Here is a 26,948-nt window from a genome sequence, read left to right as displayed (position 1 = left end):
CAGTTACTGGAGGACAATGAAGGCTTTGTTTTGCCAGTGGATTTCACAGCAACTGGCTGACAGTAGAGGAAGTCTTGAGAGTTTTTTTTTTAACTCTGTTTTGGTCATATTTAACTGGGACCATCATTTTCTTGTCCTAGTCTTAAGTCTTTTCAAATTTATTTTTTCTTCTGTTTTCAGATTTCTGATTCTTTGTTTGAACGGCCTTCTTTTCCAGTAGTGGAAACCTTTAGAAGTACAAGAGGAACAGTTTTCTTCTCTTGCTGTATCTGGCTCCACAAAGGCACTACCTGGCTTCGATGACTCTGTCCCTTAGCTGGGCGTTGGAGCATGCACAGTCTCTTGAAATGACTTTTTGAGTTGGCCTGTTGAGTGGTTGCAGACTGAAATGCTTTAAAGGTTCTAACATGAATAAATTTAGGTTGATCTTCATCAAGACAGCATGTTGGCACAAAGGCTTAGTCTCAAGTTGTGCTTTCTGACTAGAAACTGTGGGGTTTTTTCCTTCCTCCCAACAATTATTTAATTCTTTTAGCTGAACTGCAAGTATTTTCCCTGACCTTGTATTGAAAACCATTGAAATTTTGGCAACAGCAATTAAGCCTACCAAAAATCAGTCTGATGCAAAATAACTGACATGGAAAATTTCAGCTTCAGTGGTTGTGGTTCAGCAACACTTGATGGTTTATGAAAGGTGTCAAGCGGCTATAATCATAGTCATCAACACCTGTGCTGTATGTGTGTACCGAAACATGTATTTGATCTCTTTTGTTAGGAGTATGTGCAATGCCTAATTGTTGGGAGTCTCTCTATTGGCTGCATTGCACATTTCTCTGTGGAAACGGAATGTATGTTTAGAGGGGCTGCTGCTATTCTGTGAATCACGAGTCTACTTTTATGGAAGCTTTCGTTTTCTTCTCTTATTGCTTTATTTTAAAATAAGTTTTTCTAACTAGAAGTACACTGTAATTCCTTATATAGAAAATAATTATCAGTAAGTTCCATTTCCTACAAATAATATGTTGTATATGCAGTTTCCATGTATTGTAATAATTTTCATGGATTCTCAGATTTCTCATGGAACCTCAGTATACATGGTTTTCAAATATATTCTATATGCGTCTTTAAAGCAGTGAAGTAGCTGTGGTTAGGAGTGTGCTACATCAGGCTGAAGATGTAACTAGCCTAGAATCCTCCCTTTGTGCAAAAGTAGTGCTTAGAGAGGAGTATGAGTACAGGACAAGCATATTTCCTCCTAATACCCTTCTGCCTGCCAGCAGCTTGTTGTTCGTAGTCTTCCACAAGGTAGGATAACTTGTGTTTGAGTAGCCGCTGTATGAACACATAGCTGAAGTCTCTGTGGTAATATGTATGAGTAAAAGGCAGAGATAAGAGTGCTCATGCAACCTGAAAGCTGACATTTCCTATTTCTGAGATCTGAGCAGTGCAGCTTTAATATTGACTTTTCATGTGCTCAGTGATGGTGTTGGGTTTTGTACTAGAAGAGATGAACATTTTAAGATGTGAAGGGGAGTATTAAGGGTGTTTAAAAAAAACCCCACAAACCACACACAAAACTCACCAGGTTGATACAGTAGAAAACTGTGGGCCTCTTGAGCTTGTAGTTTTTATTGATACTTAGTTAATATTTTAGTTTAAAAATGTATTCTCTGGGTTACTTGCTGGCACAAATACCTTTACATTGAGAAATTGCAACCTAAATGACCACAATATGTGCCCATGGGAATCTGTTTCAGTTTTCATACGTGATCCAGACTTCTGGTGTTTGAGTTGTAGAATATTTTGGGTTGGAAGGAACCTTTAAAGGTCATCTAGTCCAACCCCCCTGCAACAAGCAGGGACATCTTCAACTAGATGAGGTTGCTCAGAGCCCCATCCAACCTGACGTTGAATGTTTCCAGGGATGGGGCACCTACCATCTCTCTGGGCAACCTGTGCCAGTGTTTCTTTCACCACCCTCATTGCAAAAAATTTCTTCCTTATATCTAATGTAAATCTGTCCTCTTTTAGTTTAAAGCCATTGTGCCTTATTCTAAACCAACAGGCCCTGCTAAAAAGTTTGTCCCCATCTTTCCTGCAGGCCCCCTTTAAGTACTGAAAGGCTGCAATAAGGTCTCTCCAGAGCCATCTCTTCTCCAGCGTGAACAACCCCAGTTTCAGATATTTCTGTCAATATTGGTGGAAGTCTGCTTTGAAAAACCCACAGTATTTACTTATAGATCCCTAGTGTTGCAATACAGTTCTGACCTTCAGAGACACCACTTCTGAAGAACTCACAGAGCCTTCTTATTTTGTTGAATTTGATGAATGATGCCTGGCTTTCATTTCCCTGACAGACTGTTTATTTTCACCAGGTGTGCTTCAGGACTGACTCTTTGTTTGTTTGTTTTTCCCCTTTATTAGAGAGCTAGTTAGTTGTCAGTAAAATAACAATTACAGTATCTGAGCATTTATTACTTGTTCTGGAACGCCAGATGTCACAATACAACTTACAGGAAAAGATGGAAACTTCATCTCTTCTTAGTCATTGTAGTCTTGAAAATTTAAGGCAAAGTAGAATTTGATTTTTATATCCCATCTAAGTGAATCCTTCAGTAGTAAGCAAGTATTTGCATACTCTCTATGTAAGCAAGCTCTAGCTAAACAGCATCCACTAAATCTTGTGTAGTCTATTGCTGACTTGCAAAAATTGCTGGGAACCGTTATACCAATATGATCATCCATCTGGCAGAAAAAACCCCGCTGTAAACTGCAGTGCCGTTAACACTTTTGTACGGCAAAAGCTCTGATGTGCTGGATCCGTTCTGTACCTCAATGAATTACCCACAGAAAAAAAATAGTATAAACAATCGTAGCCTGAAGCACTCCCTTGTACAAACCTGCAATTATAATTGGTAGTGAGAGGCTGTGGGAAGCAGTATCTTTTGATAGTACCTCTCAAAAACATATTAAAATGAAGAAACAGCTTTCCCAAAGAATTTGAGAACTTGCTAATTCTAGACTGATACGTGAGTTTTGAAAAAAATATGCAGCTTGCTGTTTTTCAATAATTTATAGCTTTCTCTGAATGCAGGAAAGTAAAGTTGCCAAATTTGACCTTGGACCAGAATCATAGCTGGAATATTAAACTTTTTTTTGTTTTATGTAAACCACAGTGACCAGTCATGTAATTGTCCTCTGCAGGCGGTTGTTGAAAGGCACTGGAACTAATTGCAACTGCAGTGGCCCAACATGGACAACAGATTAGTTTGACTCGGCTTCAAATTGTTTTGCACTAACATGCCTTGTGTCCATAAACTTTGCATGTCATCTGGTTGTCAAACCACATTGGAAGTGGGTTAACTTAGAAGTGGGTTGGATTTGCCCTCAGCAAAGTGGTCATGGATGCCCTTGTGTACTCTTGCAAGCATACGAAGTTTTCTAACTAGTTCCTTATGACTCAGCCAGTAAAGCCGTATCTCTTTGCCGATTGATGTGTTCTCTCCTGCTCCGGGGCCATCCAGGCAGGATTTCATCTCTAGTTTTAAATATTGGTGTGTGGCTGTTACCATCCTGTGCAATTTTAGTTTGTGGGGAGATCACATATCTTTGTCCCGATTACTCGCCAGTCATGCCTCAGGCAACTGTATTGTGGTCATGTACTGGAAATGCTCAGTGTAATTGACCCCTGGAGAGGGGAGCTTTATCTTTGCCAGCTGTCAGGCAGTAGCTTAACACAGCTATTAAAGCAGGAGTTGGAGCAGGTTCCAAGTAAGGGGACAACAGGGCTCTCTCCAGTGTCTTTGTAAAACGAAATAGCTGTGGTCAAACTATACTGTATTGACTGTTGCCTCTCCACAATACGGTGAGAGTTGTGATGCTGTAACTTAAAAATCTTCTGTGTTGCTTGCAAAACTTGTGGTGGTATGAATCATAGGATGGTTTAGGTTGGAAGGGACCTTGAAGAGGACTCATTTCCAAACCCATGTGCTGGTAACCCACTGAACCAGGTGGAGTAATAGAAAAATCTTCAATGAGTCCAAGTTAGAACAAGAGAAGTCTGGACCACAGATCTCCACCTCGCCCCATCATGTTTCCAGTTCCTGTAAGTATTTAAGGCCATGTAGAAATAGAACTTAATGGAAGGAGAAATAATGTACTTACTGCCTTCCTGCTGCACCGCTACTGGACTGAATGTAGCAGTTAAAGATGATGCAAATTCTTTATTCCTCTTTTAGGGTGATAAGAAAGCTCAGGAAAATTATACTTATTTGTCTCTGTGTGGGTTTTTACCACAATCCAAAAATAAAAATAAAGAATAAAAATTAATAATATCACCTGACTAAAGGAGTTTTAAGAAAGGCACTGGAGATAACTTGTGTTTTATTTTCATTTTAGTATCAGTGTGAGAAGATAGAGAGAAACTTAGCTGGTAGAGAAGCAATTTAGCTGCCTTAAGCAAATGCTGTTCAAGCTTTGCACAGCCTTATGACTCTACAATAAAAATACTTAATGTGAACAACTTTCATCTTGGTATACTATTGAGTTTTTATTATTAAAAATAATAAATAATATCCTGAAATTTCATTGCATTTGTCATTTGATGGCTTTATACTCCTCTCTCTCAGTTTTGATGCTCTATTGCCATAACATCCAGGCAGACCTTATAACAAATTCGGAACAAGGACTATGTTAAAATAACTTTGTAATAAGCAACTTATCAAAACTGAAGATATAAAATACAAATGAAGGCATGAATACCTTAGTTTAAAATAACACTTTGCATGAGTTCACACTCAAGTAGGTAAGTGTATACGGGGGAATGTTTTGCTTTATCACACAGTACAATTTCGTATCTAAGAACATGGATTTTCCACAAACTGCTCCTGGATTTGAAAGAAGAGTCTCTGTCTTTCCCTTTCTTAAATCACTTCGTTTCATAGAGGCTGTTTCATGTAACTGAGAGTATCTGATACTCCATATTGAAGTGCAGGTCTCCTGCAATACAATCAAGTGTTTTCTGAAAGCAAAAGTCAGTTGTAGCAAGAAACACTTCCATGTTAAGAGGCTGGTTGGCTGGGTGCTGACCTATCCTTCAGCTCTCTAAAAGCCGTTTCCCCCAATCATTTTGGGACTTCTTAAGGCAGACTTGAGTTGACTCTTTTCTAGGCAAGTGCTTAGTGGAAGGTTTTGCAAGCTTGAGGAGTGCATTGCATGGCTGGCAATTCCAAAGTGCTGCCAAGTCAGGACTCATCTCAGGAGATGCTCCTCTGTGTGTAGATGTGAATGTTCCTGTTGTCAGCATGGGTGTGAGTGTAAGTCAGGACCTTTCTAAAATCCTGGCATTGTGGTTCTTCCTAACCTTTTCCACCACCTCTCCCCTGTAACCCTTTTACAATGATCAGTACAGTGCTTTGAAGCCTGATGAAAGTATCTATGGAGAATCTCAAAACTTAGAGTGGGAAGTGGCAAAAAAGAATGGTTCTTATTAACAGCTTTGTACCATTCAGGAACCCTAACAGTACAAACCATTAGTAACTGTCTTCGTATCAACCACCTTTGTGACAGCAGAGTAGTTTTCTTAATATCTGTGCATGCTTCTGTCACAGCAGTCCCATAGCAGCTCTGCTACTACCCAGCCACTCTGCAGCAGCAGGAGGCTCTTAGCTAGCAACAAGCAGGTGCTTTCCCATACTGGGCAAGTTACTTTGCAGAAGGTGTTCAGTCTGCAGACTTGTAGGAAGGTGATTTACTTTCATCACCTGGTGTTTATCTCAAGTCTGAAGTGATATCTTAGGTAAAGACCAAAACCTGGCAACTATCTTTAGAAGTATCAGATTTTTGTCAGTCTTCCTTTCTTTCTCACATGCTCTTACAGCCCTTTCATTGAAGCTGTTCCTGTGGAGTCTGAGCCATCAGTCTAATTGTACTGCAGGTGGGGGGAGAACAATCTTGGTTAGCATTTTTTCTAATGTGACCTGACAGTGCTTCAGAAGCACTACTGGCTTAGAGGTCAGGACTGCAGAATGTATTAAGGGTGTGCCCAAGAAATGAAAGTGAGCTGACGCAGACATACCCTGTAACTATAATGAATGGTCCCTGTGAATCAGGCAGAATATATGTGTAAAAATCCTTGACAGCTCTTCTGACGTGTGCTGTGTGATATGCAGCATGTTGCCCTTCAGAAGTAATCCAAAACTGGACTTGAGATTTCTACTTTTTGGGCTTTTTCACACATTGTCTCTTACAGGACTTCACAGAAACAGCATTCCTTGAAGAAATGTGTTATTGCTTTCCTCAAACACAGTATCCCAGCCATTTGCACCTCTTCTCTTTCTCCTCCTCATTTCCAGTGTTTGGAAATCTTGGAACACCTTTCTCATGGCATAAGTAAGAGCTGAGACGGGTTTGAAAACAGCAGAATCCTTCATGTGCCTAGAAATGAAAATAATCTAACTAAAATTGCCATAGTCGTTAAAAACTCAACCAAATATCTCCTTCCCATTGCTTTTCCTCGTTTCCACTGTTGAGAGAGAACTAATTTAATAGTTCTAATATTTAATAGTTTAGAACAGGTAAGAAACAGCGGAGGAAATCCTTTCCAACTGCTCTGACTTGTGCTGGTGGACACATAGAATTCAAAGGGAGGGAGTAATTTTGTCTCACCTCTGAATCTCTGATTTCTGAGAAACCAACTTATGCTTTTACTTTTCAGGAAGAGATAATGAATCCTGGAAGTCCTCTTAGCTTTTACAATTGAACAGAGCCTTATGTAGTAGATGCACTATGTTAGTAGAGCTGGTTAGGTTTTGCCAACAGAACTTCTGGTTCTGTAATGTTGCTGTGTTGATGTCAGTGATGTTTCCTCAAACATCTTTTGGTACTGAGGCTAATGAGTAAGGAATAGCCTGTGCCCATGCTGCTTCGGGCTTTTACTCTTCAGGACAGGATGGCTGTGTTCACACCATCTATGCGGAACAGGCCCCAATCTCTGCTCCTTTCTGAACCATATCTGGGAGTTTCTGGGAAAGTGTTAAGTGGCCCAGGCCAGAATGATCTCAGGAACCACTGGGGGGATTTGATAGTAGAAATGACTGAGTTCCAGTGCCTGGGCAATGGTGGCACTGATTAATTTAATGGGGTGGGCAGCAGTGGAGAATGCATGTTCTTGGAACTAGCTGCAGCCCTGTTTTCAGAGTGTGCGACATCAGGTGAGCTCCAAAGGGCTGAAAGAAACCACATTTTATGTGCTTAATAGCCCCCATCCTTCTGCCTTTCTACCATTGCTAGTCATAGCATTTCCTTTAGAGAAATTCAATGTCCTACTGAGGGATACTGGAGGTGGTATACACTAGTATATAAACAATTTTGAGGGAGGTTCCAAGTAGCTGGGTATTTTTTCACCTGTCTCCTTGGTTTGCGCATTTCAATTGAATATATTGATATACAAATTATGTAAGACTCTTGTATTCAGTAGCTGCTAATTGTGACCTTGCTAACCTTATTGAAGTTTAAGCAGCCAGATTTGCTGCTCTGTACCTTCACAGAATAGAATCAGAGAGTCATTGAAGTTGGAAGACAGCTCTGGAGGTCATCTTCTCCAACCCCCTGCTCAAAGCACCGTCAGCTAGAGCAGGTTGTCCAGGGCTGTGTCCCATCAGTTTTGAGTATCTCCAGGAATGGAAACTCCACAACTTTTCTGAACGTATGTTCTAGTATTCTAGCACAGTCATGATAAAAAAGGCTCTTTAAGTTTAAATGGAACTTCCTGCATTTCAGTTTGTGCCCATTGCCTCTTTACTCCTTTCATCAGGTATTCGCACACATTGAAAAGCTTCCTCCTGAGCGTTCTCTTCTCCTGGCTGAGCAGTCTCAGTTCTCTCAGCCTTTCCATCCGACAGATGCTCCAATCCATTAATTGTCTTCATAGTTCTTTGCCAGACTTGTTCCGGTATGTCCATATCTCTTGTACTGAGGATCCCAGAACTGGACACAGTAGTCCAGATGTGGCCTCATCAGGGTCAAGTAGAAGGGAAGTATCACCTCCCTCCACCTGCTGGAATCATTCTGCCCTACTGCAGCCCAGGAGCCTGTTGGCCTCCTTTGTTGCAAGGACACATTGCTGGCTTATGTTCAGCTTGGTATCCACCAGGACCCCAGGTCCTTTTCTTGCTAGCTGAATGACAAAAGTGTTTCGTACACTACTATGAATGGACCTTATGCAATCTCCTCCTTATCATTTAAGTAGCACCTGGCTGCTGAGAGCAGATACAGCGTCCTGAGGATGTGATTGGGAGTGCCTATGGCTTGCTGTATGTTGCAGAAAGAATTTTGGCCCACCTGCCTTCAAAGGTCATCAGAAAATTGCTTGGAAGCAGGCTAGAAATAACTTGATTTAAATCAACTTCTTATGCAACTGTGCCGAAGGATTTGTAGCTGATACTTCAATCTATAGACAGCTGTGATCCTACTTTCCATCCAGCTGATTTACTTCTGGGGTATTGACAGGACTTCACACTGTCAGTGCTCACGTGGAGCACAACATTTTCCTTAACCACGGAAGCTTTGCAGTCTGAGAAAACTGCAGAAAATAACTTGTTCCAGTGGGAAGAAAACAGTAAAACACTGGTGAGGAAAACAAAGCAAAATATGTATTGCAAAGAGGACTCATAGGAGAACATTACAGAAGAAATATAAGTGAATTGAGCAAAGAGTATTTACAGATTAGGATATTTGGTTTAGAATTTTAATTTTTTGGGGAAACTGTTGTTATATTCTTGCTTTTCTCCCAAGCTCCTTTCTAGGCATCTGCTCCTGAGCAGCCAGAGCATGAGCGATGCACAGATCCAGTTACGCCTAACGCAGGACTTAGGTGCGATGCTCTGGTTTGCGAACTCAGCTCCTGAATTATCACCCAGAACAGTCCCTTCTGTGGTTGCTGAAAAAGCCTGGAGGTGCTTAAACGCCCTATTTCCCGTTTTATTTTAGCCGTGAATTTACCTCGGTGCCTGGAGTTGCTTCTTTATGCATGCCCAAAATTGTCCCAATCTGAGCAGAAGGAAAAATAAGTCTGGCTTCCCCCTCAGCCTGAGGGCTTTCAGATCCTGCCTCCAAGCTAACCACCTGCCTGGGCTTTCCCTGGCGTGCAGGGAGGGGAGGGCTGTGTAACGCCACCGCAGCCACTGGGATGCTCCCCTGAGGACTGGAGTAGGTTCACTGTGTCTGATCCTGGACACAGGCTGGGAGTTGGCAGAGGTTTGTGCCTTTGCGTCTCGCGTACAGGTTTCAGAGTGCATTGCAACAAGGTCAGTGCAGCCTTTTCTCAGGGGTCTTGGGGAGTTTGGAGATGAGGCATCTCCCTCTTTCGGGGGAAGCTCCCGTGCTCCTGTACACTAGGGTTATATCATTATTATTATTCCTCCTGCTTCTATATGCACTGTGGAATATCTTGCTGAGTCAAATGCATGGGGTATCGGTAGCAGAATTTCAAAAAATATGGTCTGGATTCTGTTACAGAGACCAGTTGCTTACAAATTAGGTACAATAAGTCAGTGCTTCAGTATCTGTTTAATTTCTGATCCAAAATGACTGTGTTCCCACAGTTGGTTGAGTGTAAGTATTAAATAGGAGGAATAGGCCAGCAGAATAAAATCCTCATGTCCTGGTTCTCCTTACAGCTACAGTAATAAAGGCTGGAAGAAATGCAGAGGAGCTCTGCAAAGTTTGTTGCATTAGTGCACCAGCAATGCAGCAACACATTAGTGTCTGTATCTGTAGGACTGTGCATATATCATTGAGTAGAGGTGATTCTTGCAATCAGAAATTAATTACTATAACAGTAGGTTATAAAATGGGCAGCATAAACTGTAAGTTAAGGGCCCATCAGAGGTGGTGTGTGCAGCCTGACAGGTGCCAGGCTTCTAGTTAAAGCCCTCAAAGAGAAACGGTAGAGCAAAAAGTGTCTCAGGAGAGATGTGGCTTATTCTTCCTTGAGGTTAGGAGAGTTGAAGCAGTCTATGGTGCTTAACCTATGAGCATGCTGCTTTTAATTTTCCGTTTTTATTAACATGAATTATTAACATAATGAATATTAACACAAAACCTATCTCAATTTCATTTTTTATTAAAAAATGAAGGGTAAAGCTGGTACAGGCATGGAAGAAGGCACCGCTGAAAGCTGCTTGGAGATAATGATGTGGAACAGGAGGGAGGTAGGGGTGGAGATTGGGAAATGTTGTAATACTTTATGTACCTTAGCACTGGGATATGAAAGCTTATTTTAATATTTAATAAAATTTTAATTTTTTTAAAGAAAGCAGTTTTTGGAAAATCTTACTAGAAAATGTAAGATCTCAAATTCTGGTCTGCTGGAATCTATGATGGTCCATAGAGCTTTTGTAATGCAGTACAGTTAGCTGTCTGTTCACATTATGTCAGTCCTCCTTGCTTCCCACAAGTTTGGCATTAAAAGAAACTCAGAAAATGAATTAAATGTGTTCCAAATACTACTTCTTTGTGTTGGTTTTTGCCTGAATGACGTATGATGGTTAGAGTAATCAGAAGGCAGAAGGGACGGCCTTCCTCAGCATCACAGAACGAGTGAGGTGGCCCCCAAGATTGCTTTCTGAGGCGTTGCAATAACATGAAAGATATTGCATATAAAGGATCTGTCTTTCCTCATCCTTCCATATATTGCATCCTGAAGAATTGTGTCCTTGCTGTGTATTTTGTGGCATAGCACCTTTGGGTTATTGATTGGATTGATTAGTAGCAAATTAGAGCAAGCAGCAGTATTTACTGACAACTTCTGTCCCTTGGATGGGCGAGGCAGGCTCCCAGAGCCTGGTCTTCAGCCACGGGAGTGTTTCATACCAGTGTGGTTCAAAGAGCTCAGTGGGTACATTTGTCTGTGATAGGAGCAGGTGTTCTTCCTCAATTAAATGGCAGCTTTTTTGAATTCACATGTGTACTTCGTGGGCCTTGCCCCCTTTGCCGGTTACACAAACCAGTTCTATTTCTAGGCAGAACTGCAGAACCCCTTTTGCTTTAGAAATGTCAGAAGGTAAGACAGTCTTCTGTGTGATTTTAAGGATTTCCCAGTTCCAGTTGGGTTGGGCACTTCAAGAATGAGTGTTGGGTTTTTTTGTGTGCATGTGTGTGTGTGATTATTTTTCTTGTGGTAATAAATGATCCTTTTTCTGGAAGAAAACTGATTTTTGTAAGGTCCGCCATTAAGAGTTACAGGAAAGGCTCTTGTTTGAGTTTGCTGTAAAGACTTCAGTCAATTCTAATGCTTTCCAAATTGGCTTTCCCTTTCCTAATCTGTTCTGTGTAGAAGCTGTGCATTGTAATATACGAATGTGTGTTTACCCCTGAATAAATTAACAGGAGTTTTGCCAGCAGGCATGATGTAATGTGATTATTTTTTTTAATTAATAAAGAAATGGGATAAGTAATGCATAATGGGTTACACACTGAGCGACATTAGATTAACTAGGGATTGAAGAACTGTGGTGGACAAAATCAAAGGTGTTGACAGATTCACTCACTCCATCACAAACAAAAAAGACCTGGAGGTTGTTTATTTGAATAGGGGGAACATAAATCCTACACACAGATACCAGTAAGCAATAGTCCTGGATTTTGTTTCTTAAAAAATACGATGTGCAATATAATAGAAGTCCTTTATTATATGTCTTTATATCTTTATATATAGCTGTAGATAATATATAATTTTGTATGGCCAGGAAGTAGGTTGGCAAATGTATATACAACAAGCAATGTGGATTTATAGACTGCTTGCTAAAGGTTTACATTTATCCTTAATTTACTTTGTGGGTCCTATCGGGTCCTTCCTGAGAGCACTAAAAATGGTTGTCTCACATTTTACAGTACATTTGAAAAGTGGTGTAATATGATTTGTGCCTGAATTTATATTTCAGAGGGGAATTCAAGTTATTACTATTTCCTCCTATTAAAATCATCAGGTCCTGAATATGTTTAGCTGAAAAACAGGACTGTCTAACAGTCTTTTACTCAAGACTTGTAAGGAATCAATATAGTTCCCATCAGTACTGTAAATTACTTACTGAACCACTTACAGTAATCACGATGCACAATTTCTCATTAACCCCTTCCCTTCTTTGTATAAAACCAATATTGTCATAGAATAAAATTCTTTTGGAATGTATTTGTAAATAATTAGACACTAGAGTAATTAGTTCAAAATTTGGTAACTAAGGCTGTTACATATCTGTAGCAGTTCGGTTTAATATCTGTATCAACAACCTGGACGAGGGGACCAAGTTGGGCGGGAGCGTTGATCTGCTTGAGGGTAGGAAGGCTCTACAGAGGGATCTGGACAGGCTGGATGGATGGGCCCAGGCCAGTGGTATGAGGTTCAACAAGGCCAAGTGCCGGGTCCTGCACTTGGGTCACACCAACTCCATGCAGCGCTACAGGCTTGGGAAAGAGTGGCTGGAGAGCTGCCTGGCAGAAAAGGACTTGGGGGTGTTGGTCAACAGCCGGCTAAATATGAGCCAGCAGTGTGCCCAGGTGGCCTGAAAGGAGAGTACCTGAAAGGAGGTTGTAGCCAGGTGGGGGTCGGTCTCTTCTTCCAAGTAACAAGCAATAGGACAAGATGAAATGGCCTCACGTTGCACCAGGGAAGATTTAGATTGGATATTAGGAAAAAATTCTTCACCAAAAGGGTTGTCAAGCACTGGAACAGGCTGCCCAGGGAAGTGGTTGAGTCACCATCCCTGTAGGTATTTAAAAGACATGTAGATGTGGTGCTGAGGGAGATGGTTTTGTGGTGGACTTAGAATCATAGAATTGTTTAGGTTGGAAAAGACCTTTGAGATCATCAAGTCCAACCATTAGCTTAGCACTGACAAGTCCACCACAGTTCCTAAAAGGAGTATTCAAGATCCATGCTCTGTTAACTCACTGTCTTTCAGTATTTTTACATGACTTCACCATTAGTGCAGGTTTGTTGTTTTCTTTCAATAGCATAAATCTAATATCATTGTGACTGAGCAGATGGATGTGCTTGAGCCTGTGTAGCAGGGTGTAGGAGCCCCAAAGTTAGTGGTGGCTGGGAAGAAGCAGCTCGGGGTCACTAGCTCGGATTGGTCCTTGGGAAGAGCCAGGGAAAAACTGAGTGCCAGAAAGACGTCTCCTAACTTGGTCCATTTTTGGAGACCATTGTGACACAGGAGATATATAACTCAAAGGACTGTGTCAGAATTGAGAGAATAGAAAATGACAGTATTATTTGATGGAATATGGAGAGAACTGATGAAGGCAGCACTAAGGAGAAAGGAAGGTACGCCAAACTAAGTAGCTATTCCAAGTTAAATAGCTTCACAGATGTATTACTGATCACTTAATAAGTTTGTCAAAACCAGAAACAAAATAATGTCTTGGTTGTTGCTAATTTTGTATTTGAAAATGCAGCTAAGTTAAAGGTTGTGTTGAGTTATTTTTCTTTCATATCCTGTTTGTGCTTGTGGTTCAGAAGCATGGAGGAAGGGCAGAAAGGTGCAAGAGAACCGCGACCTGAGAGGGGGTTTATGGAAATAAACTGGTTTTATTGTAAATTTATTGGCAGCGTTAACAATAGTCATCGCTTCCTCATGTCAGAACTATAAACAGACATGATGTGAAGACAAAGGATGCAGATAATGTTCAAAAAGTGCCTTTGTTTACATAGCTGGTTTTTTTGAATTTAATAAGACATTAATTGGCTACTATGATGGTGTTTTCTTTGAGAAACTTTGCTGTAGAGCAAGTCTCATCCGGATCCAGCAAATAATGAAAGAGAAAGAGCCAGAAAATCATCTTACTCTTTTTTGATGATGTTAACAAATAAATGTGTGTCCAAAGCTAATTTGATACACAAGCAAATGCCTTGCTGTGCTTTCCTGTGCTTCCACTGGAGCCGTACTGGAGTCATGGGCCTCTCCCATTCCTGTGACTTACCAGAAAGTAATTCCTACAGCTCCGTGGAGGTTTGCTGCATTAGATAACAGGATGAGAAAGCACAAGAATGCTGGCTCTCATGTTGGAGAACTTCCTCAGTTGGAGATCTCTAATATTCATCAAAGTTAAATAGTCTTCTTTGCTCCTTCTGCTCCCTATCATTAGAAACTATTGTTCCCTCTGCTTTATTTCCATACCAGTATCCCTTGTGTCCCCTATCTGTCTAAGTTGGTCCCGAGCTGAGAGTTGCTCACCATGTTAGAAGTACCAGGCAGCTACCAACAGCAATTCTGGGAGCTAATTCTCCTTTGCCTAAGCTGGCAGTGGCCATTATGCTAGTAGGTAGTTCAATAAAGCGTTTGCTGCTATGGTGAGTCTGCTGAAAATGAATCCATTTTTACTTCTGAAGCAAGTGAGTCTTCTCTGATTAGTGAGATATTAGACAGCTGAAGTGGAGCACAGAGGGTGGTAATGCAAGCTGCAGTTTACCAAGAGTCTGCACCAGTCTTATGGCTAAAAGGATTAATAAGATGAGCCAGATCTAACTGCTTTTGCAAGAAAAGCTACAGATTTGCCACAAGGCATTGATGACAAAGTGGCTGATGTGTCTGGTTGACTAGTGATGAGACTGGCATGAGAAGCAGAGACATGCTTTTAAATTTTCATGTGGAAAGCAGAAAATCTAGGACTGTAGGAGATCTGATGGGTTATCAAGAACAGCGTCATGAAGTCATATCAAGTTTGCTCTGAAAATGTCACTGATTTCTGGTTTGTGCTTCCTCTTTTACAGGATGTTTCTGAACCCAGTGTCCGCAATTGTATTCATATCCATTTGTTCTCTTTTCAACGTGGTTCCTTAAATACATATTTTCTTTGCCCGATGTTCATCTCCCTCCACTGCCCTCGTGAGGCCGTTCTCATTCTTTAAGTGACTATTCCTTTCTCACCTCCTCTCATAATTTCACCATTCCTCACTATGAAGTCATACCCTCTCTCTTTGCCTGTTCTTGTTTGAATTCTTCTTTCCTGAGTATATGATAATTTTATACTTGTGTCTCACCAGCACCTGAACAATGATATTCATGTCTGTGTCTCTGCCATGGAAATTTCTTACTTGATAAGTCCTAGGAGGCTTGTTTTTAAGCACTGAAGTGAAGAGAAGCCAACAATCAGCCTATATAAGCAAGAGCAAAGATGTGATCAGACTATTTGAAGTAGAAAAACCCACTGAACTAGAATTATGAATATGTTTGTGGAACTAAAGAGGTAAATACAAAACCAATATGTTTGAAATTGTTCTACACCTAAACTAGAGAAGCACATTACTATCAATTAAGTAAGAATATCCTGTCATGTCAAGAACAATTTAAAATGGTGTTTCAGCATTTAAATATAAACTTGAAAAGGTTTTCATCTTGTATAATTTAGGGGCTTAGTGAGTTCCATGTTCCTGTTTTTTGAGGTTTGTCAGCTGGATCCATCCAGAAATATGATCAAAAGGCGTATGACTGAAGTTTACAAATCATGGAAGCAACAGATAAGCCGAATGTTGAACTGTTAACCAAATATTGCACTGCAAGAAATAGAGAACACTTGAAGGAATTAGTAAGAAATCAATATAAAACAGACAAAACTGGGCAGGGAGCTTCTGGAATTTGCTACCTCAGGAGGCTGCAGAGACAGACATTATCAGAAAGATCGAAAAGACAAATTTACGGACATCAGGACAATAAGTAGGCACTAAAAATGCCGTAATCTCTAATACCCCTAGTATAACAGTTCTGGATTCTAGCATGGTGCAAAGGGAATGACTTCAGAAAGTAGCTCTCCCAATAGCTCTCCCAGAATATATCTCCTGATGCCACTCTGAATACAGGGCTGGGTGAGCTGTTGGTCTGGCATTAGGGCATTTTTTAGTGTCCTTGTGTTTTTCACCCTCTTCTTTCTTTTCTAGATTCTGTGCCTCAGGGTAAGTAAACTGAATATCTTGTCTTGATATTAAGGTATACCTATCGTATTGTACTCAGCAGATAAGATCACCTTCCTCGGCCATATTTTGCACACGTCATTTGTTCCCACTAGTGGTTTATCATTTTCATCAACTTTAAATTAGTCATAGTTTTCTTTATGGTTTTGCGCGAGTCCAGCCTCTTACTATCTGCTCTCATTTCCCTGTATTTCTTCAGTTCTTTATACACGCTTAATAAGTCCTTTCTTACCTGTTCATTCACCTTCATTACAAGAGTACTTTCAAGGCTTCTCGCGTGGTGTCCCTCTAGATGTTTGTGAACTGGCGGCTTCACAGGCCCGGGGAGAAGAGCCGTAGGCTGTACCAGCACAGAGAGGTACGAGTGTTTCTGCGGAGGTGCAGCAGGCTGAGCCACATTCCTTGCTCTAGGGCCAATGCCAACCTCATTGGACCAATGCTTATACTCATACTAATGTTCCGTGGCATGCGTTGTTTCTCCCTCTGTTCAAATTTTCATCTAATCCCAGCTTGATCAAATGAGATCTGCAGCAGCTAAGTCATATTAGAAAAAATTAGGCCATCAATCCATTATTAAGCTGGAAAGTATTTTATAGTCTGTGTCTGGCCTCGGGGTGTCTCAGAACATTCCACGGCTGATCTGTCCTGAGTATGAGAGGGCTGGGGTTTAAGTGCTAAAAGATGCGTACAGATACTGAGGGAGTTGTGGGGATGTTTTTAAAGCATTCGGTTTCCAGCCTTGGATTAGCTAGAGCCAAGGCTTAGGTGTTTGTGACTGCGGTCTTTATGGTTCTGATGGTCAAGGTGCTTTTGAAAAAATTCTCCTGGTCTCGTTTATGCATGTAGCTGCTACATCCAAGAGGTAGTGACAGTTCTGTAGCGTTGGGAAATTTTCCTGAGATGTATGTAAAGTTCTTTTATTTGTGTCCTAGCAAAGATCAGTGTACACTCTTAGGAAATGTTACATATGATTTGTTACATCTTCTGCTCTTGATAATATGTTCTATCCAGCACTCTTTGAAAAATAAAATCTGTCCCCGATTTTTACTGTATAGTTGTCTCTCTGTTTTAACTGTGGTGCTTGCCAAAATGACTATCTTTTGTGTATGCTTATTAATTTCTTTCATTATTCTTCTCTTTTTCTAAGAAAATAGATCTTTATCTTGAGATCCTTGATGCAGGTAGTTTCACAGAATCACTGAACAGCTGATGTTGGAAGGCACCTCTGGTGACCACCTAGTCCAACCCCCTACTCAAAGCAGGGGCAACTACAGCAGGTTGCTCAGGACCTTGTTAGTCAGGTTTTGAATGTTTCCAAAGACAGAGGCTCCACAACCTCTCTGGACAATAGTTTCAATGTTCAAAAACCCTTACAGAGTTCCTAGCACCAAATGATAACTCTTTCAGATATGTACAGTACAGGAAGCAAGGCAGTAAAGCATTTGAAATCATTACCTGATTGTTAGGACCGTGGCCTTAGTAACTAATTGGCTTTGGTGAGGATGCAGGCATTAGAGGTATCTTTTCAAAGGCATGACTTAGTACCAGAGTAAATAATTATTCCAGTTCTGATGTGGATGATGTTGTTCTGAGTGTTGAGAGGGAAGAAAGTATGGGGAGAAATGAATTTTCTTCAGTTCAGGTCACTTACTGCATTCTTGAAATGCCACATTTGGATGTTTGCCTTCTCACCTCATCACTGCCTCAACATGTCATATTGGATTTGGTGCAAGAAATAGTTAATTTAAGGCAGCTTGTGCAAGCTGCTGCAGATAGTATGAGTCAAAGACAATTTTTTCCAATGGCATTGTGCTTTGAGCCTAAGCTGCAGAGGAACTGGCAATGCCAGGAGTTGAAAAGAGATGTCTCCATTTTGTGCACACTCGACTTCCATAGGCGGTGACTGGGGTAGAAATCTAATTTGAATATGAAATAAAGAGTTGCCCAGAGGAAGTAAAGACTAATGACTATATCCATGGCGAAAAAGAGGTGGAGGGCACTGGATGAGATGCACGGCCTCTGTCTGTCCTTTCTTATTACTGTTGCTGACTCCCTGCCCTAAGATGACATGAGTGTTGGCACTCTTTAAACCGATGACTTGTTTATTTTTGGTTTGCTTTCAGTTGCTAGATTGACATTACAGACCATAGTCTTGGACTGCTGTACGTCTTTTATAAATTGCTTTAAGATGTTTTAGTGTGATAAGATGATCTAAAAATTGAAGTCATTACTACTATCTGTATTACCAGGGGAATTGGACAGCTGGCATTGATCTGTAAGAGACTAATTTCCATATTTTGTTATTACATTAACCCATAGAATTCTTCTTGTTTATGATTTCAAAGAAAGTTCCCCTAATCAAAAGGTCATCCTCTGTAGCATGTAGTGCTTGAGAGACATGGAAGGAAGAAGATGTATGAACCCTGTCATTTTTTATCCGATCAATAACATCTTGCTCTGTTCATAGTAATATTCCAGTATTTTACATTGCATCATATCAAGATCTCACCAACCGCTTCACAGAACTGCTTGTGAGAGAAATCTAGCAGTTAGTGAAGGATATACCGCTAACTGCTTGGGTTGGGGCAAATATTATGCTCCCCTTGAAATTCTTGGCATTTATCTTAAATTTTTTAATTAAAATAATCATAAAAATTCTGTACTCGTTGCTGTTTTGTAAGAAAAGAGATTGAATAAGGGCCTTATCTTGCTGTGTTGAGTAACACTTTATGATGAGCTAAATTGTACCATTCATCCAAGAGCCACAGTAATGGTAGCACAGAGGCTGCTGTGTTGCAGAGGGAGTAACGTGCTCTTCGCCATCATCTCCTGGTTTCAGAATAAAGCCTGAGAAATCAAAGAAGAGATTTTTAATAATTTAAAAGCACTTACAGCCAGAACTAGAGGAGGTAAAAAGTTAAGTCTGTTTAAAAAAAGTGAACCAAACAACACCTCATTTTCCAAGGTGGTATCAGTGTAGCTCCAGTGTGATTTGCCACTATTGGCCAGGACAGCAAATGTGTATACTGGGAATCAAGGGTCAGTAGAGGGCTACAGGGCACTCCTCCCTCTACTAGCTCACAGCAGTGGTGAAGACCAAAGAAAGTAAGTTTTGGTTTTCTTCCTAAGGTAAAGCTCTGCTTGATGCTTTAGTTCTCTGCTCGGTCCAAATACTTCCTTAGTGTTGGCTCAACCAGTGTGCTGTCTTCCTCCTGGTTGCTTAAAGCATAGAGATGCCCAAAAGATGGAGGCAGAGTTCCACTAGCACAATCTGGGGAGTGTGGATTGTTTGATTTTTTAACGTCTACAATCTGCGTGGGACTGTTGTTCAACACTACCCTAATGGTAAAGATAAGGCACGAACTGGGAGTGATTGCCTGAAAAGACCATAGGCTCCTTATAGTTGGGCAAATGGTTTTTCATGGTTGCGCAAACATCTTTTTTAGGAATGGTTTAGATATAACTGCTTATGTGACGGGAAATCTCTGTCTCTTCTGTTTTGCTATGATAGGTCACTGTTGAGAGGGATTTGAAGAGCTGGACCACAAAGTACAGGTCCTCCTAAGAAACAGTGCTCCTACACTGCAGACATATCTGAATTGCTACAATATTCATCCTGAATATATATTAAATTGATTAAATTGGTCAAATTCACCTTCACTGGTGATTTCTTGACAGTAATTTAGATGCTTGAGAATAGATGAGGGTTTATTTAGACACTTGGACGAATTATAGTCTTATGGGGGCTATCTTACCTCTGGGAGACCAGCTGGCATTCAAGAATAGCAATTTGTTGTCTAAAATGGCACAAGACACCTATTTTACATGCCTAAATGTCTCACAAAGCATCAAAACAATATATAAAATGAAAAGGGGGGAGTGGAACATAGATGGCTGACAGTAAGCAAGTACCTAACCAATGAAACAATATCTTCTCAGACTGAGGTATTTCAGGTCTGGGAATTTTTTGCCGTAGCAAATTAACCTGTCAGAGTGAGAATATCGCATTAGTGGAAGTCCTTGGGTGATTTTTCTTTTTAACTTTTGCATCCAGGCCGTGCTTTGCTGAGACTTACTGACAAAAAGCTTGAACGAATGGGCATTGCCCAGGAAAGCCTGCGACAGCACATTCTGCAGCAAGTCCTTCAGCTGAAGGTGAGAGAAGAAGTCCGAAACCTCCAGCTGCTTACACAAGGTATGAAAAATAATTTTGATATGGACAGTTATTGAGATCGGGAAGGAGAAGTTTGCTTGAGGGCATAAAAGGTGACTTGACGTTCTCCCACAAGAAATGATGCGTGAAAATGTCTCATAGATTCCACATGCTTTCCAAGCTGGGAACAAAAGGTAAAATAATGCATAAATAAATAGAGATGTTCAGCTGCCTGTTTTGCATGATGAATAGGCTCCATCTACAGCTTGATGGTAGTCTTACTTAGCTGTCTGCTTACTAGGATGAAAATAATTACATGTAAAGGGCACAAGTAGTGAACATGCTGTCTTTACAGACATTGTACATTTTGCATTAGTTGTTTACTTTCAGTGTTGGATAAAAGACTAATCTCTGTAACCTGTTTTATGGTAAGAACTGTCAGTGGAAAATTACCTGTTAGACTCTGTTTTTTGCAGATGGCTGATTCCTTTTTCATGTTGGAGTAATTTTACTGACTTGAATAGAGTTGCTTCTAATTTATGCTGCTTAGAAAACACAGAACTGGGCTCAATATGGAGATCACGATTAGAAGACAGGGAAGAAGGAGTAACAAAAAGCTCATACATATTTTCCAAATGAGGTTAAGACGTTTTATAATGACTTGTCTTATTAGCTCTATATTAAGGCTTTTTAACAGCTGTGGTAACATGGAAGAAAAGCAATCATTATGGTAACAGTGTAAAGTAAAATGTAGACAACCTCTACATTATATTTGTAATACTTTCTCAATGTTAAATGTTGTTTGGTAGTCCAGTGAGATAGCATAAATCGCATACTTCTGTGGTGTTTTGGTTCAGTGCCCGTTATATGTCACATCATATGAAAAAATAGACTTCTTCAGTACATGAAATGTATTTTTAACAAAATGTCCTTCACACATGACATTGTGTTCCTGATTAAGACTTGCTCACTGTGTTTGGGGAAAAACTCTCTGATTAGTAGAGTAAGCTGCATTTTATCTGAAAGAGCCAATGTCTCAATTGAATTTTTCCGTCGGGCTTAGTCTCATGTGGATTGTGCTGAGGAGCTTTAGGCCTCCTTCATTTTGCCATGACCTGTGAGTATGACCTCACCTCATCTTGTGCCATGTCAAAAGCAGTGCACATGCTGAAGCATCAGTGTCTTCCCCAGATGGTTAGAGCTCTACCTTTTCCCTCATCCATTCATCCATTCATCCATTATTCCTATGTCCTTTTCTTCAGTGTTGGTGGGTTCTCTCTTCCCCTACATCTGGAGCGGTACTTGAGACACTGCCAAACTGCCAAGTTCTGGTCACCAACCATCACTATTTTAGGTCTGTTTACAGAAGTTGGGATTTTATTGATATGGGACAATGAAGACCCACTAGCTTTAAATTTGGGTCAGTTGATCAGTGCAATCCAGATAGATTTCTTCATAAACCTGTATTTGGCATAGAGGACTATGTGTTTCCAGGCATCTCCTTTATTGTTTCTCTCTGGTGCTCCTCTGGACACATCAACTGCTGGATGAGCCTTGATCAGTCAGACAGTGGCGACTGCCATTTCAAGGAATTCAGGGTGGCATCCTTTGAGATGGCCCATGCAGCTGAGGACGCACTTTTGAACTTTGGTAAGAGAATGAATAAACACATGCTGGACTATGAAGGACAGGCTAGTGGTAGATGTGTGGATGTCTGTTTAATGTCTCTGACATGTAGAGAGAACATTGTTATTTAGTCCGTTCATATAAAGGCGTGCCATCATATGCTTTATGAAAGCCAGCACAAGCTTTCAAAAAACGGTGGTCTGCAGCTTCTGCTGTCTCCCCCCACAACGGTGCTGGCCATTGCGCTGCACTTCGACTCCGCTCCATCCTTCTTAAGTAGAGCTGAAGTTATGGGGCAGCACAACAATCCGTAAAACGTTCCCCTGTGCAGCAGAGCTGTGTTAATCCTGTGATCCCAGAGCAGGGGGACAGTGATAGGATGGCAGCAGTATTCCTATATCACCTCGTTTAAACCAAGTTGGAGTGTGTGTCTGTTGAAAGTGCTTGTTTTCAAGTGCTACGGTAAAGATACAATTTCTCAGCTATGGTGCAGTCTGTAAAGCTGTGTGTATGGCAGTTGCTTTCTGAAATGGATTCTGTCTCCTTGCCCAGTTTCTTCAAACTGTGTCCACCCATGTTCCTGTTATGGTTTATACGTTCCTAATCTAGGTTGGTACTGGAATAGCTTTCTGTAAGTGCTTTTCTGTTTTGGAGAACATTTTTTGCTCTGAAAAGTAACGCATTTGCATGCCAGCAGTTCCTGCCTTTTGGAAATTCCACTTGCAAAATGCAGGTTACAGTGTAGCTATTGCTACATTGTGCTTTGCTGTCCTCCAAAATGTCCTCCAAAAAGAGGGGGAAAAAGCCCTCTGTCTCTCAGTGCACAACTAAGGAGATCGTTAGGTGAAAGAAGCCATTAAAACTCCTTTTTGAATTATTTTAGCACACAAGCTGTGTTGCAAGCAATGAGGTCCTAATTCAGAGCCCATTGATGTCAGCAAAAAGACTTCCACTTGATTTTAGTTCGTACCCCAATTGAAGCTGGAGTGAACAGAGAAAGTTTTTAAAAAAGCATTATCTAATACTTAACAGATATTTTAACTGTTTTGGTGTTCTGTTGTCTGCAGGGAAAGTCAACCTCATTTTAAAAACTCAATAGAGAACTAGGATTCTTTGCTACTCCGGTTTCAGAAAATGACTTAAAAATATTTCATTCTTCTTCATTCAGGACACACCATCCAGTCTGTTCTGGGGATCTTAAAGCCAGAATAGTGTGTGATTGTGTAATTGAAGGCTTGTCTTGAGTTTTAGGAAGACTTTTCTTTGGAGTAAGAGCTGCCTGATTGAGGCTATTATCAGCAGAAATGCTATTCCAACCTCCAGTAGGATAGAAGGGCACAGACCCAACTACTGATCTGTGCTTTTTCCCCAGACTTAGTGATGTTGAGGAACTAATTTGACAAAATATCTTCCAATGTCTCTTGGGGAGAGCTGCACACTGTTGGAAAGACCATTATTGTACTGTTACCACAGTGAGCCTGAGTTGAAAGATCATTTTTTAAAAAAAAAAGCCTTACATAACTACACAGACAAGAATTTATTTTGAGATTTTTCAATGCGAGTCCTGATTTTGGCTAGCATAGAAGAGACTGTCCTCAAAGTGGTAGAACTGTGCCATGTGTGATTCTGAGCAAAGGATCCATAGACAGCAATCTGCTAATAGGGCTGAGCTTAAGAAGCATTTTTGGATTTGGATTAAATGATACCTGCATTTAAGATGACATTGGGCCCCCTCCTAAGCTCCTCTGTGAGTTTCATATAGGGCAAAGTGCTACTTGAATATACTGCCAGGCCAGAGAATGTACCAAATTTTCTTAAAAAAACCCTTCTTCTGCTAGCAAAATGTGTTAGAATAAGGCTTTGTGCTTCATTGGCGATCATCACAGCTGTTGATACCTGTTGAAATTATTTCTTCAGTAAGTTTTCTGCTCATCCTGCACTGGTGCTCAGCTATTGAAAAACGTATGTGTCCAATGATAACCGCAATAAGACCAATTTTTTTCTTCCTTTCAATATCCAAAATAGTCCCATTCAAATCCTGCTATAGTATCCTAGCACCGTATTCTTCCAGGAAGGGAACTGGAGGGCCTTCAAAGATGCATCTCATCTTCTGAGGAAAGATGAAGTAAGCCATGTCTTCTAGTGATGGATCATTCACTGGGTTTTTAAGGAACCTTGTAACAGAAACATTGCCTTGAGGGTCCATGTGGTGAGTAAACCCCCCGCAGCTGAAACGTGTTATAAGGATTTCTACAGTATTATCAGCCTCTTAATACTAGAGAAAGGCAGGCTTGATCAAAATTTGAGCTGTTTGGCACTGAGCCCTCCCAGGCTGTCAGAAACATGATGCTAGTTCCAGTTCACTGTATTTGCTTCTTAGAATCATAGAATCCTTTAGGTTGGAAAAGGCCCTTAAGAGCATCAAGTCCAACCGTTAACCAAGCACGGCCCTGCCCACTAGGCCAGGGTGAAGGAACCAAAGAGAGATCTGCGTGTGCTGCGTGTTGAGGGGCTGGGTGTGGGTTGCTTTGTTGTGTTTTTATAAGAAAGCCATAGGCTAATTGTGGGAGGAACCTGGGCGCTGCTGTTCCAGCTTGCAGCATCGCGTGTGAGGAGATTTTGTGGTCGTTTTCCATCATCAAAGCCTTGAAGTACTAGATGCACTCTCATCTTCTGCATTCCCACCTATGAAGACCTTCCCTGCTGTGGTGGCTCTAGTACATGGCATGAATGATTGTGAGTTACACACCTGCCCGAAAAGGGACTTCAGTGGTCAGAAAATTTGACATTTGACCTTGCAAAGGGCAGAACTGGAAGGACATTTGGAGTTTAGGGAATATGATTGCAGTTTGCTGTCCGCCTGCTCTGTAGGCTTCATGGATACAGTATTGTCCGAACTGCCATTGGCTACTGTTTTTCATGTCCCTTAAAGAAGTGTTGCTTCAGATCAGCACATTTCTTTGTCAACCCTGTAAAGAAGTCAGAACGACTGAAGTTTGGGATAGAAGGTCATCCTGTTACACTTCCAGGATGTACTATTTTCTTTCCTGGGTACGTTCTGGACTTGAGGTTTTGGCACCCAAGGAATCATGAGTTCCTTCCGCCAGAAATACTCTTTTTCTTGTCTCTGAAAACAGCAGATGTTGCCTCTGCGAGCGCTCCAGGTAGGCAGTGTGTTCGCCTTCCCAGGCAGCTGGCGGGGGAAGTGTGTAACACTTGAGGAATCTTGGTTTCATGTCCCTGTGGTGGTGGTTAGAGGCATGCGGCATTTGAAATGTTGACTGTCCTCTTACCAGGCACCCGTTCTTTTGTTTTCATTGTCTTGACCTCACCTTTTTGTTTTCCCTAACCCTGAAGCTTCCAGCTAGTCAGGAAGGGCCTTTCTTCTTACAGCACAAATTGCTATGCAAATGTTTCTTGCATATCCTGCATACATGGCGTCTATCCAAGGCACAGAAAAAAACACTTGATATTTCAGAAGAGCTCCAGCAAACTTAATTCCCAGCTGATTTCCTTTGCTCTGTGCTCCTGTTATGCTCCAAAATCTCTGAGAGACTTTGTGAGTTGAACACAAAGTATAGCATGGAAACACTGACAGAAATTACCCCAAAGTAGTAGTTTATCCCTTATCATAGGGATAAATGATACTGTGTTCCAGGACTCAACATGCTAAATTGCCTGATTGTAAGTAAAGAAATCTTGAGCTGCTTTTTGATACGGATTTATTTTCATTATGCATCTGTATCCCTTTTACTCCTTTCCATTGTATGTCCTTTTTTCCTGTACCCCTGTAGCAATCATAGCACTTGTACTTAACACTGCTCTTCCAATGCTGTAAAATGACTTTGCTACCATCCATTAGATTACAAAAGAGCAGTCTTTGTTGTATTTTTCCCACTCCCAGTCAAGGACATTTTCCGCACTTAAGAGGACGTAGGCTCCTGAGTCAGAAGCCATGGATGTTCCTGAGAGGTTTTTCAGACTTTAGGCACTATTCAGACTTCTGAAAATCAATTTTTTCAGGTTTCAAGCATGCACTGAGGGGTTCTCTATAGTTTTCATTTGTTTTAGCTGAAGCAGAATATCGTATGTGGAGTGAGTATCTGAGTGCAGATAAAACATTTAAAATACATGCATCAGTGAGGATAAATATCAAATTCCATCTATGGCATCAGTTATTTGAATTTCATGTGGCTGGTTTCTAACCTGAAGAATATACTTTGCAGTGCAATCAATGGTCCCTGGTAGACCATTGAATTACTATAGTTCTGTTAGTTACCTTTTAGCTATTGCTGTGATGCTAATACATATTCATATCAAATAACCGAGTGATTCAGCTGACAGATAAAATAAGTTCCAATACACTGGACAATTCATTGCAATGCACTCTGGATAGGTTTAGCACAGAATTGTCCTTCAATATGCGTAGTATATGTTTGGAGTATGAATAAGGAAACATGTATGCAACTACGAAATTTGTATTGATGAACTTCTATGGCAAGCTTTTAGCTGTATAATATTACAACGTGCTTGCATTTTTATGTGTTTCTATAAATAATATTGCAACTCAGTCTACTGGGAATGTAGTATTAACTGTTTTGTATGATTGCAAGGACATGATTTTAGTTGTCTGGTTTTCTTATTATTTTCACTGAATTTCACTGTTAATGTTGATTTTTTTTTCGTTCCTGCTTTTCAAAATTCTCAGAAGTCAGTCTACTGGAAAGTTTGGTCTGGAAAGTTTAGCCCTCCTGAGCTAATGCATACCCCAAACTGTCTTATGTATTTGATTAATAGATATTACATATATATATACACACACACATACATGTACGTATTTCCCCACTCGTGTGTAAATTGGAAAGAGAAAAAACAATTTTGCTCAAGGTTTACGAAAAAAATTTAAAATATTGCTGTTTTTGCTGCAGCCAGTCATGAAAGACTTTCAACTAAATAGGAAAGTTTTGAACAGTCAGAGGCTGTGATTTAACAACAGCTGTTTGTGATCAGTGCCAGTGGAAATCACTTGTTTTCACCCAGCCGAAAAGAACAGGCTGGTAAAAGGGATTCCAGGAATAGGTACAGTCTTTCACACAGAGTTTAAATAAATCAAGTCTACATATTGTAAGATGTGCCATTTACAATGTAACATATTTGTCATTTCTAATGACAATTTTCCAGAAATCAGATATGGAATAA

General features: G+C 40.6%; 1 protein-coding gene across 1 annotated transcript in view; it reads left to right on the top strand.

Annotated features, from left to right (window-relative positions):
* The window catches only part of SAMD12 (sterile alpha motif domain containing 12), a 176,865-nt gene that overhangs the window by 60,530 nt on the left and 89,387 nt on the right, over positions 1-26,948 (top strand). The window contains 1 exon segment of the mRNA XM_074145976.1: positions 20,025-20,165. Within this exon segment, the coding sequence (XP_074002077.1) occupies positions 20,025-20,165 (141 nt within the window).

The sequence above is a fragment of the Numenius arquata genome, chromosome 3, assembly GCF_964106895.1.
Source record: "Numenius arquata chromosome 3, bNumArq3.hap1.1, whole genome shotgun sequence".
Lineage (NCBI taxonomy): Eukaryota > Metazoa > Chordata > Aves > Charadriiformes > Scolopacidae > Numenius > Numenius arquata.
This window is presented reverse-complemented; position numbering and strand designations above follow the sequence as displayed.